Source organism: Physcomitrium patens, chromosome 10 (assembly GCF_059467195.1).
Source record: "Physcomitrium patens ecotype Gransden chromosome 10, ASM5946719v1, whole genome shotgun sequence".
NCBI classification, from domain to species: Eukaryota; Viridiplantae; Streptophyta; class Bryopsida; order Funariales; family Funariaceae; genus Physcomitrium; species Physcomitrium patens.
The window spans coordinates 9200193-9213842 of NC_143419.1; the positions used below are offsets into that span (position 1 = coordinate 9200193).

Sequence of the window (13650 nt, forward strand, 5' to 3'; positions counted from 1 at the left end):
TATTTAATATTATTAAGTCCTTTTACAAAAGAATCCTTACTTATGATTATTGTATTTTTTTATATATTTAGCTTTGCTAAGTACATGTTGTTGATAATTTATATAATATATAAAAGTAATAATATTGTTGTCTTTTATAAGAAATACATCCATTATCAAAACATTGTCTTTAAAAAACCATAAACCTAAAATTATTTGAATACCTAAAGAAAAAAAAATCTATTTCCTCATAAAATAGGCTTTGAATCTCTTATTCTAGTCAATATTGCTATAACTTCAACCAAGTTAAACTTTTTCACTTTAAAATTGCACCACCAACTTGATGATATCAATTTGCATTCTTTATGCATGGTAAAACTAGAAGAGTTAGTTATTAGGCTTCTTCCACTTAAAACTTCAGTTCATTAATGTAAAAGGTGCACCTTTAAAAAACAATATAAAATATTATTTTTTGATGGTCATGTTATGAGAATTACTAAAACATTGATTCTTATTTATGCAGATTTGTAGAAACTTACAAATCTTTTTTTAAAAGGGTTTTATTTTTATCTTATATATATATATATAGATATATAGACTTACTTTTTAAAAAGAATTCAACAACACTATATAATTTTATTTAGTATAATTTTTTTATTAAGAATCATTTAATAAAACGAGTTTTTACTTTACATTTGGTTAAAAAGAGAATTCATCTCTAAAACTTGTCTGTAATTTTTGGTTGATTATGGCATACAATAGTATTTAGAAAAATTATAGAATATTACTAAAATAGTAAATTAGAATGCTAAATTCGAAATCTTGTGGAATTAGCTTATAATATATTTTAAACTATAAATATTGGTTATTTATTTTATATGATTTATTATTTATAAAATTATTCATACATATCAACTTTTAATCAAGTCATATTTTACAAATTTTAAATAGGAATAAGCCTAATCTAACAATCCTATGTATTTTTAAATATTTTAGATATATTTATTTTATTAATAAAAATAAAATTAAATCTTAATATCAAAACTATTCCATGTATGTTTGAAGCTTATAACAAGCATATGGGTATTAAAGATTATAGACTATACTATCTTGGTACAAGGAACTTCTTTCAAAATTCAGGTATAATTTTTTCAAAACATTTATTATTTTCTAGAAAAACATATTTTGATGACATTTTTAATAAGTTACTTTCACTTCCTATTGAATTTAATAAGATTTACGATCTTCTTACAAGTTTAAGACCAACATCTTAGCTTCTTGGTTTGCCACCTCCAAATAAAATTCTACCTCCAAATAAAATTCTACCTCCAAATATTGATTTTTGTAATCTATTGCACCAATTGATAAAATTCTAATCCAAGTCTAATCATAACAAAATTTCTTTATGAATTCTTATTTACTTAAAACTTTTTAATAGTTTTATAAGAACCAATGGGTATTTTTATAATTTTATGACAATATAGCATTTTTTTTTCTTTTTAATATAAATATTTGACACTGATTCTATCTTATAAGATGCTTCATGAATCTAATTCTTCTTATTGGCATATTATTACAAAAGAGGATTATACATTCTTACTTCACAATAAAAAAATTGACTTTAATTAAGTACCTTCTTAATTACTCTATTACAAGCATTAAATGGTTATTTTTTTGAAAATATAATTTCAATGGTATCTCAACATAATGTTTGTTTTGTGATACACGTTTTTTCAACATGAAGACTTTCATTACTTAGATATATATATTTTTTAATTATTAAGATGACATCTTTGCCCATGTTTTTATCTCTTGCAAAAGTTTAAAATTATTTTATTTATTAAATAAAATTTATAATTTTATTTCTTAATAGTACATTTAAAAAGAGGATTTTTTTCTTGCAAGTTGAAGATTCATAGAATCTATAAAGAAATCTGAATTTTTCTTCTCACACAAATCCTTATTAAAATTAAATCAAATTCTTAGATTTTGGTTTGAATCTTTTTACTACTTCCTCTCAACCAATGATTTGTCAAGTACCAATTGGATACTAATGCCTCTTTTAAGCAATCAAAGTTTGTCTTTCTTATACTTAGGTTGTACATATTTTATTTTATTTTTTCCAACCTTTAATATTTGTAAATATAGAATATATTTTAAGACAAATATAATTATTATTTAGTGTAATAAAGAAATAAAAATATTCTAGATATTTAAGAAAAATGTGATTATTTGTCTATATTCTTATTCTAACTTAAAAAAAAAAACTAACACAAAAATATGCAATCCAATTTTAACATTGATTAAAGATGGGACCTGATGTTTTTATATAAAGACTATAAAAATCTTATCTTGGCATAGGAAAAAGTTCCTAATGGTAGTTCTTTCTTCTACAAAAAAAATAGAATACATTAATTATATAATTGATATAAGCACTTTTTAAACATTAATTATATAATTGATATAAGCACTTTTTAAATGACTGATAAACATACACCTTAAAGGTGTAATCACACTTCCTTTAAGGAAATCAAGGTTTGTGATCTCTTCACATATTAATTCTGAATAATTCAAATGTTTTATCTTCACATCATAAAAAGCCATGGCATCAATTTTTGCCAACAACAAACCAATCTCAACTTTTCCAATCTCTAGAAGTGTGGAACAAGTCTGCCCAGTACTCTTGTGTATTAAGAGTTGTGGATACATTAAATTCCAAACTATCTTGAGCAGTAGATTTTCTCTCCATCAAGGGTCTAGCTCTTCCAAAGACCGCTCAGTCGATGATCTTCAGGTTTGGAACAGCTCAGTGGTTGAGTTATAAAGAGCCATGCACTGGAACCTCCTCCACTGCTTCAACTAAGTCTTTACGACTCCCTTGATAAAATGTAGTGGAGGAATCACGATCATGAATATTTCAGCTTTTTGAAGGTGCAGAAGTTCCAGAAGATTCAGCCAAACATTTCAAGCGTTCAGAGGAGAGTTCACTCTTGCTGGGATCAATACCAAGCGCTCGCGCCAAGGGATGCAGCCATATATCACAATCAACAGAATACGGGGTGCCACAAAGAGTGTCTACATAATCTGCAAAGGCCTTCAAAACAGCAGACACCTCGCCTAATTGTTGTTGGATGATCCGCCGTGCCCATATCCCGTCCCTCCACTGCAAGGCTGCTTCCATACTATCGAACTCTGGAATAAGTCCCCCACAGATGTAGTAAAGAAGGTATACCAAACTCTCTGTGTCAGAAGCAGGAAATAGTTTTCCATCTTGTAAAGCTGCTGTAGACGAAAACTGTGGAGACAAAGCAGGACTGTCCCTCTCCTCTAAAACAGCATGACCCCAGTCCGACACAACATAATAATGCTCTCCATCACTGCCTGTCACTCGAATGACGTGATCCGGGGTGATATTTCCGTGTTGAATCCCGATTGAGCTGGCACTTCGCAGTGCTGACAAACAATCATGGCATATTCGAAGGGCTTCTTCAACCGGAAACAAACCTTCTCTTTCAAAGATCAAGTATACAGTTTCTCCTATAGGAGCTGTGACTAGAGCTGGAGTTCCACACCAAGGATGATCACAAAGACTCGTTGAACTCTTCTTTGAGCAAGGCCCTGGGTGCATCAGTCTGCCGGAGGCAATAATCTGGGCCAAGTATTTGCTGGAAATACCTCTCTGTTGCATTGTATTCAACACTCGCGTCTGCCTCTGGACCTGGCCCACGCATTTGTTGTGTCAATACAGAGATGTATGACTATGTCAAGAAAATACCATTGAAATAACAGCTATGTTCGTAATTGACTTTCGATGAGCAGAGTTTAGGTGTTCTAAATATCGAGACTCCAAGCGCCGAAGTGCTCAACGGCAAAGTGCGCTCAACCCTTAAAATTTTTACCTCATACCATGTGCTCCAACATGAACAGCAAGAGGTTTTCCAACCTCGTCCAGAGATATTGCACTATACACAGAGGAATTCCTTCTGCCAAGGAGCCCCTGAATCTGGAACCCTCGTTGCCAATGGGCGCTCTCAAGCCAAAAAATTGTGCCTGGTTCCAGCTTCATAATATGTTCAGAGGCGAGTCGGCTATCTTTGCCCTTAACCTCCTGTTACAAAAAGCAAAATTTGAGAAGACAATTCAAAATCTGTACATTTTTAGAGAAAAGCATAGCAATTTCACATATGCCAGTTGCTGTTAGAACCTTCAAAGATTTGTGAACTTGAATCAAAAGGCGAAATCCATCTGGTAAACGCTTGCAGAAGATGGATCGCCCCTGCTGTAAGGGTTTGCCTAGTACTTACTGTAACATGTTAAACTCTTGAACATGAAAACCATAGAAACATTCTGTCAAAAAAGCACACAAGTGAAAAAGTGGAGAGTAGTGGACAGGAGATCTAACAGCTAGATAGTAACGATTTAAGCTGGAGAAAACGGACTAAGCTGTAAAAGCTCGCCAGCACTCTATGGTTGTCAACTGAGTTAGTCGGGGACTTCCATAGACTGCAATACAATACTACATTGTGATCCATCTTTGAGAGTTAACAAATGGACCAAACTAAAATCAATAACATCAGGAATTATGTCTCCAACCTCTCTCACCTCCTCTATTTCAAGAATCCCACGCCGGCTGCTGCGTTGAAGCGAATTACTAAGCTGTGAAGATCCTGTTTCACCCGGTTCTTGCATCTCCAAACTTTCACGTTTCATCAGTCTACGCTGTACTCTCCCATTGTGCAAAGCTGCCATCTCTGCGAGTGGATTCCTAGGAGGACCTCGGCATTGCTCAATTGAGTGGAAAATTGCAAGTAAAAGTTGCATAGCACCTATATCTCCCCAATTTGCATTCCCAAACCTATTCCACACTTGTTCCAATGGACACACAGTAACTTGCGCTTGTTCTTTAATCCACTCAGCAGCACGCTCATACACTTTGTCTGTATTGGTTTCCAATTTCGAAACATCCCCTTTGAGCCTAACAACGCCACCGTTTCTTGAATTCACAAGTAAAATGTAGGCAGTATCAGCATTGTAATGGACTGATGGTTTTTTAGCTAGAGATCTCGATGTAAGCATCAGAAGCCCGTGAAAAAGAGCGCGCCCAATAACCTCTAAAGATGTAGCCGACATCAAACTCTTAGAATTAGCTCCTGTAATGTCCGCTCTTACTTCGACATATGCGGCAACATGGTCCCATAGTACACGTCCACCTTTTCCACTGGAACCATTTCTGGCAACAATAGCAGCCCCAGGCAGTGGTGCCTCTCGCTCCAGTGAACTCACCTTATCGAAAACCAAGGCCTTCACATTGATGAGTGATCTTGTCGATGAACGAATCGCTGGTAAGATGATATCAAAATGCGATTCGGAACAAAAGCAAACATCACTGTGACTCAAAAATCGTTTAATCTCCTATATTTTTTTCTTTTGTTACTTTTATTATATTTTCTTCCATTTTGAATTCCAAGATGCACGGTGATAGATGTCCAAGGCCTCCATACAACCTATTAGAATCCAGCGTTTAATGCACTGAAACAATTAACCGTTTTCTTGAGACGAATAATTGTCTTCAAATAGAAGAAAAATAAACTTCAAACTGGGGGAGAGTTATGGGAAACGGAAATACCGAAATAGATTCTGAAGCAGAGGTTTGTGGACCTAAAATATAAAATGGCGTTGGCGCAGGTTCTTCGGATGCATCCCAAAACGTCTCCCACAGCCGTTGCGTTGCCGTATGCATAAAATCTTCCACAGCAAGACATACAGCAGGCTCTGCTAAAAGATTTTTTCAAAAATTGAACCCCTTAGTATCAGCCTTCTGCAACAGCTCTTCACGTCGAGAGAATCCCTGCTGTCTAGACGTAGCTGCAACAGCCAAAGAATTTACCTGGTAAAGAAGCACATGTCTGAGAAACCGGCATTCGTAGCAGCTGCTGAAGGGACATGCTTACTAATGAATAATCGAGTAACCGAAGCTGATCAACTTGAAAAGGTGAATGGAACCCGGTCTCTCCTGAAAGAGAAAGCTGAAGCTTCTGTTCAATCCATCCTTGAATCTCAGGAATGAATGCATCAACATTCATAAGTTTGCGAGAGAATTCCTTAAGTCCCTCTGCCATGGTCAACACACACCAGTACTGATTATTACTTGTCAAATTGGAAATACAATAAAAACTAAAGGTGCATCCAACTAAATGGTCTGAAAGCATTCAGATTCTTTGCTCGCAGAATGATCCCTTTCACACAGCACTATATGAAACAGGATCTACGTTGAACACAATCATTACACTATCCGAACACTAAATTCCATTTGTGTGTGTTATGATTCTGCAGATCTTACAAAGACTCATGATCTGCATACAATTCTGACTTAACAAATGAGGGACTCATTCTATATTTCTCGACTAAGTTCCTTCGAACCAGCATTGATTCCTAAGTGAAACACAGTCTATCAGGATTTAACAAAGCTGCCAAGCGGCTTGAGGAGCAATTCAAATAGAAGATTAGGCCAACCCAACGCAAATTTCCTTTCACCTCTCAGTACCGGACGAAGACCCCTCTCCACATTTGACGCGCCGCCCTTTACATCAAAGAAGATAGAGCTAAATCTTTTATGGCATTCCACCATAAAGTTTTTCACACAAGAGCAATTCCAGCTAGGGATCTATAGCACAGCCACTGATAGTTCACTATACCACAATGACGCTCTGTAATTTTCAAGCACTTTACGATGACCTTCGTCCAAAACTTGTTTCGTGACAGTGAATCTTTAATATGTAGTTAGTCACACACTTAGAAAGAATAAATGCCAAAAGTGATCATTAAAATTTAATGCGTGCTTAATAAGATCCCTTCAGATACCGAGATATTATGAATGGGTAAGCTCTGTGGAAGTAAAAGTTCATATACCAAATCGCCATTTAATGATATTGATATCTGAGGTTTTTCTCCCCCCTGCATTCATGTATTCTGAATTGAACTTCTGATGAATGATATGACAGGAAAGAACAAGAGAATTAAAAGAGCAGGTGATGTGCAGTGTCGCACACCTGATTTCATCTTCGGGAACTGTTCACCTTTTCACCTTTTCACGTAAAATGACAAACCTGGAAACCAAATCCTTCGAATTTCCTAGACTAAGGTATAAACGAGTCCATACCATCGTCCCAAAACGGCCTCCTGGATCTTTCAGCTTCTTACATTTTTGGATCAAAGTCTCTGATCAGAATTTGCGCGAGCACTCCAATCACACATTCAGTTCATCTATTGACCTGTAAGAAATTTCAAGAATGGTAAGTAGGGCAGTTTGTCCGGAGTGAAAAAGGAGCCATATCATAACAGCTCTAGCCTATATTAGAATTTCTCTCCATATTGTCATACATATCTGTTCAATTTAATAAAACGAAGGTGACACATGTGAAGCACGTCATGGTTAGCAAATGCGCCTTGGAACGCAGGTCAATTTGTGCACTGTAAAAGTTTACCCTGTGCAAAGAGCATCATTTAGCGTCAGATTGTCAATGCGCATTCAACTAAAACTCGAACACCGGAGGTCTCAATGCATTTCTGACCAAGTGAAATCGTGACCCTTTCAACATTTTCCACAGTTTACTTCCTTACTACACCATCTGTTATTTCATCCTCCAGTATTCCCTGATGACTGCACCTAACACATTTTAGCTCCTCCTAATCTTCAAACTTCCTAGAATATTACTCGAACGTTAGCTTCACATTCCGTTTCCAACTTTCTGCTCTGGATGGACGAATCTAATGCGGTTTCACTCAGAAACTCGTAAATCCGCACCATCTGTCATGTTGCGTTATGACAGATTTAAAACTGACCTTAATGCGCAAGCAGGCATACTTATGCTGATGAATACATTTTTGTCTGAAACTCGGTAGCTCCAGTCCAGCTTCTCAGCATGTCGTCTAAGTAAGGAGCATGTTTATGTGCTAAATATCAGTGCATCTACAGAATCTATGCAACTCAAACCTCACCACGTCAAAAGAACAAAAACGAAATCCTTGAAGTTGCCTCAAAAGCATCCCTGCTGGCTTCCACAACATGCACCACAACCTGTACTCCAAATACATCCACACACCTTATTCGGTTAAACACGATGTGTCAACGGAGACCACCCGTTGGTAGACAAGAACCACCTTCGTCGACGCTGTAGTTTAGAACCAGAATCATTTCATCGACACACACCTACGTTGCCTTCCGACTACCGCCAACTAATCTCCAATTCCGGCTTGAAATCTTAAAACATCAAGCAAACGACTCCAAGTTGAACTATCCCGCCACACTACAACGAAGGAGCTCTCAAAAATTCCAGCTCGCTACGCACCACAAAAACACCGAATGATCGGCTATCTATCGATTGATTTTTTGTTTTAAAAATCATGTAGAAGTGCATATGAATGAGTAAAATGACGTCAATCTTCGAACCTGTATCGTTTGACCGCGAGCAGACAGCAACAACGAATGAGAAGCGCACGGAGATCGAAGAAGATGCAGCTCCGTGGGGAAGAGAACAACACAGCAACGTTGAGGAGTGGCCTGTGAGGGGGCGTCGGGGGCCCATGCGGACAGAGCGACGTGAAAGAGCTTTCACGTCGGACTGTTTCCTTAATTGTCAGAATAGCCCAGAGCTCAGCTAACATCGAGGCAACCCGATGCAACCCGATGACTAACTCCTCATCCATCCACAGCAAGAAATCAACCGTTATCCGCGGTTTTCGTCCTTCAGGAATCTGTCTGTTGTTGATTCAGTGGATGGATGAGTTTCTGTAGTCACATCACCCACACTCTGTCGACAGATTCCGGAATCAATGTACGCTCATGGGCGAAGCTATCACATTTTAATTTATTTTATTTTTATTTTTTTCTTTCAATAATTTTTGTATGATTATATGTCAATTTTTTGGATAATCGTATTATACAATACATACAATCTTATCATTATCAATATTGGTGGATTATTAATCCTTTGCTGATATGAAGTACGTATTGTACATATTGTACAAAGTTTCTATTTTTATATCCTTTAATGCTATCAACTTTGGGCAAACTTATATTGATTTTCAATCATATTTTTATATAGATAGTAATTAATACAATAAATTCAAACCTACATAAAAAATTTAAATTCTTATACTTTGATAAAAAACTAACCAAATTAGATAAAAGCTCTTGCCAAATACAAAAAAAATTCCATCAAATGGCTTATTGTTTTTAATAATATCTGATAATAATCTATTCGTAGTCTTAAAACAACTCTTATTGGTTATTGGTGCTTTATTCCAAATAAATATTATAATAAATTTTAGCAATCATTTAAATTCAAATTCTACAAGAAAAATAATTTATTACATTATACTTATAAAAAACATAATCATAAAAGTAGAGAGTATTATTTCTTTTACTTAAAAATGATAAAGTTATAATAATAAAAGAAAAAAATCTAATAATTTGTGACTTCTACACAAAAATGCTAATAAAATTCCATTAAAATATACTTTAATATATTTCTTGGTTTAATAATAATAATATTTATTTATTTTTTTAATTAATGTCAATTTCAATAGCTACATTTCTACCATATGGAATACATTGTCTTTCATTAAGTTAATAAATGTTATTAAAAACTTAGTTTTTTTAATTAGATTATATAATATATAGATTGATAATAGTTGGCATCCTTGTGCAGCTACCAAGTAATTGGTTATCTTGTCATTTAATTGAGTTAGACCCAAAATATCAATGAATAATTCTTGTAAAAATTTGATATCTTATAATATCTTAATAATAAAAAAATAATAATTTAATTCAAGAATAGACTTCTATAAGTGTAATTTGGAAACATTACCTTTGATCATAATTATAATATTTGCATCTCACAAAGTTTTAACATCCAAAAGATCTCAAAAAGAATTTTTTTTGTCAAATAATTATCTTACTATACTTAGAATTTTTCTGCTGCCACATCTTGCATTGCATGAAGCCACTTTACATTATCTTCTAAATATCCACACACAATTATTACATTGTAGATTGAAAGATAAAAGATAAAATTATAACTTCTAAGATATTTAAAAGAATTAAGATTTTAAATATAAAAAAATGCAATAATAAGTAGTAATAAAATAAAATAAAATTTTATAAATGTAATTTATTAAATATTATAAAATATATTTATAAATATTATAATTTTTCAACTATTTTTGTCAAATCTTGCAAAAAAGATATGTATTGGTTTTGTAGAAAATTTTCTAACTCCTTTAGTTCTAATTATTATCTTTTTTTAATCATATATTAAATACAACCAACAAAAGGATTATTATTTTTTGCTTAAAAACTTGTAAGTACAAATTTTTGAGTAAAAAGATTCACACAATAGATTCTTTTTTGCATATTAAATAAAAATATATAATTCAAATATAAAATCTTATAAAAAAATAAATATTTTTATGAGTCATATTATAAAAAATAAATTTGACTAAATACAAAAGGTGTCTTTATAATTGGAAACGAACTTCACATATAATAGTAGATGTGTATATACACACTAAAAGTTTATGCACCTTCTTGTTAAATTTTTTTTGATTTTTTTTTGATTTTTTTAAGGATGAAAAGATAAAAGATAAATTATATGAATGAATATGATTAATATGGGGTTTATTATTTCTAAAAATACCATTAATTGCTTAGACAAAGAGGTTGTAAAAAGACTAACTTGACATTGTATTTTTGACAATAACCATTTGGTTTTTTAGGTAGCCAATTATTTTTACTAAATTTATTGTACTTTATGATTTTTAAATATGTGAATATTTATTTCTTTTACCTCAAAAAAATATAATGATTCTATAAAAAATAATTAATAATGATGCAATTTACTTTAAAATCTTTTAATGAGACCAATTTCCAAAATTTTTAACATAAGAAGTAGTAAACTTTAAATTTTGAGATTTTTAATTCTTTTTTCCTCATTTCTTTGCATGTGAAAAAAAGTTATGCAACCTTGTATTTGTTTTATTTCTTTGTAAGCATTATTACTACATACCAATGTTATGCTTTAAAATTATACACTTACATTGCTTTTGTACAAGTGCTATTTGCACATAAAATTGTTCACATTTCTAGTTATGTATAAATTTTATTGCTTTTTATTATCTTGTTTAGTTAATTGAGCACATTCTGGCAAGTCTACAATTTAATTTGATTTTTTTCCTTGAATAATCTTAAATACTTTAGTCTTTAAAAATGTGCATTTTGAGCAATGTGATTTAGAATTGATATATATATATATCTATGCTTACTTCCTTAATAATTAGCCCTCAAAACTTTATAATCTCTAGTAATTAATTAAAAACTTGAAACAATCTCTATTTAGAATTTATGTATTTAGTAGTGTTTGTTACTATAATAATTAATAACTTCTAAAGAAAAATAATTTATTCTATAAAAATGATATTAATTAGCAAACAGGCAATATAATTTATATATATATATATATATATATATATACATACAAACACACATATATATATATATATATATATATATATATATATATATAATAATTATTGAAATGGTTTTAATCTAATAGATGTATCTACAAAAATAAAATAAAATAAACATATTATTTCTTTTGTAATAAATTATGTACCTTGATAGATAGAGAAATTTTAATAAAATATATTAGAATATTTATTCAAGACACTCAATGGTTAATAGTTAGTTTAAAGAATAAATAATTCATATTAGCAAATAATGTAAATGTTTAATATTTAATTTTTAATATATATATATACATATTTTTTTATGCAATGTATTTTATTCTTAGTCATTATGTTATACCAAAAACCATATAAAATATTATTTTAAGAATAAAAAAAATTAAAATAAAATAAAATAAATCATATATTATATATGATGTATATATATATATATATATATATATATACATAGTAACTAAAATTGAAGTTTCTAACTACAATGGTTGATTGAAATTCAAACTGATTATCACTTTGTATTTATCTAAATTAGAAATTTTTATTTTTATTTATATAGAAATCTTTTTAATGATTAATTTAATCTTCTTAAAAAATTAAACATTAGTTGTAAATATTAAAATTATTTTTATAAAAATTATTACTTTATTTTATATGAAACTCTTATTTTGTAATCTTTTATTGTATATAATTGAATTTTTGAATACATATTTTTGCAAGTAATTATCATTAAACTAAATAAAATTAATTTTTGGTTTATACCAGATTCTAAACATAAAATATATATATATATATATATATATAGAGAGAGAGAGAGAGAGAGAGAGAGAGAGATTTGATATTATTATTATTATATAACTATTTTAAGAACTTAAAAGTTAGCATTAATTTTAAATTATTTTAATATATTATTTAAGTATATTACAATAAAAAAACTTTTTAGAACAAAATAAAAAGACTTGCTATTTAATAGTATTTTTTTTAAAAAATAATAATAATATTTTTTTTTTATTTATTTATTCAAGATCAAAAATATGTGTCACGGACATATACATTTACTTCAATGATTACTTATATGATTAGGTAGAAGTAGGTGAATATAGATTAATTTTATAAAGTCTTTTAGTAAAGCTTCTTAGAAGCTTCATAGATGCGGTTTTGACTTTAGATGTGTTTGTAGGTCAGAAACTTAGCCAACAAGTTAACCACATGTTGGTAGATTGTGGAACAAGTTGACTCCGCATAATAGCTTGTGGAACAAGCTAATCATGTGGCACATACATAGATAACTTGTCTTGCAAGTTAAGACATGTGGCTAGCAAAGTCAACATGTTTTGGAGGTCCTATAAAACATCTCCATGTAGCTCCTAGTTATGAATATATATGGAGGCAAGAATGAAGCCTTCTTCACTCTTTTCAATGCTATTTTAGTCCTAGGTCTTGTTTCAAGACTTTCTAGTCTTTTTGTTTTTGGCAATAGCCATTCTAGTTAATATTACATTACCTTTTGAGTGACTTTCTAGTTCTCTTTAGTGACACAAGAGTGTATCGAGGATTCTCTTTCTTTGAGATTCATGTCCTTGACAATTTGACAAGAGTACTAATATATTATTTTTTTCCTATTTTAGAAGTGAGTGAATTATCCCACTTCTATTGTTGTATTTTAAAGGTTGCCGACTACCTAGTTTTTAAACAAACAAATAAAAAAAAATAATCTTATTTTCTAATACTGATCTTTTCTTAAAGAGAGTGGATTATCCTTCTTTGTGGATTTTTTTATTGGAGGTTACAAATTACCTTCCTCTAATTCAACTTTTTGGATTTGTTTGAGTTGCCTATAGAAGGAAAGATTATGGACGCTACATCTAGTAGAAGTGAGAATAGATTTGTAACTTTTCAAGATCTTCATGAGCTTTTTAACACTCTTAGAGTAGAAATCTCAAGTATTTGTAAAGTGAATCATGGAAGTACTATGCCTACACCTATGGAAGAAGTTCAAAGTCTACGACAAAAAGTTGTGTAATTGAAGGAAGCAAGTAGATCAACCTCACAACCAAATCCAGGGAGTTTTGCTTCTATAAGTATGACAGAGACAAAGATTAGTATGCCTGAGAAGTTTGATGGAACAAGATCAAAATTTTGAAGATTTTTGCA

The 13650-nt window shown here is 31.3% G+C and overlaps 1 protein-coding gene across 1 annotated transcript; it reads right to left on the reverse strand.

The window, feature by feature from the left end:
- Positions 1-1673: 1673 nt before the first annotated feature.
- LOC112287373 (uncharacterized) lies at positions 1674-10150 on the reverse strand. Its single transcript, XM_090253943.1, has 7 exons — positions 8429-10150; positions 5867-7250; positions 5552-5754; positions 4582-5391; positions 3879-4087; positions 3786-3810; positions 1674-3697 (listed from the first exon to the last, which is right to left on the reverse strand). Exons 2-7 carry the CDS (start codon positions 6186-6188, stop codon positions 2897-2899), a joined length of 2370 nt encoding a protein of 789 aa, XP_090110069.1. The 5' UTR covers positions 6189-7250; positions 8429-10150; the 3' UTR covers positions 1674-2896.
- Between the last annotated feature and the right edge of the window lie 3500 nt (positions 10151-13650).

Coding starts and splice junctions, on each gene's coding strand:
- LOC112287373 (XM_090253943.1), bottom strand. CDS start 6,188: ATGCTTTCAGACCATTTAGTTGGATGCACCTTTAGTTTTTATTGTATT. Junction 5,392..5,551: donor AAGTTTATTTTTCTTCTATT/TGAAGACAATTA, acceptor AAAAAAATATAG/GAGATTAAACGATTTTTGAG. Junction 3,698..3,785: donor CTAAACTCTGCTCATCGAAA/GTCAATTACGAA, acceptor TGCGTGGGCCAG/GTCCAGAGGCAGACGCGAGT.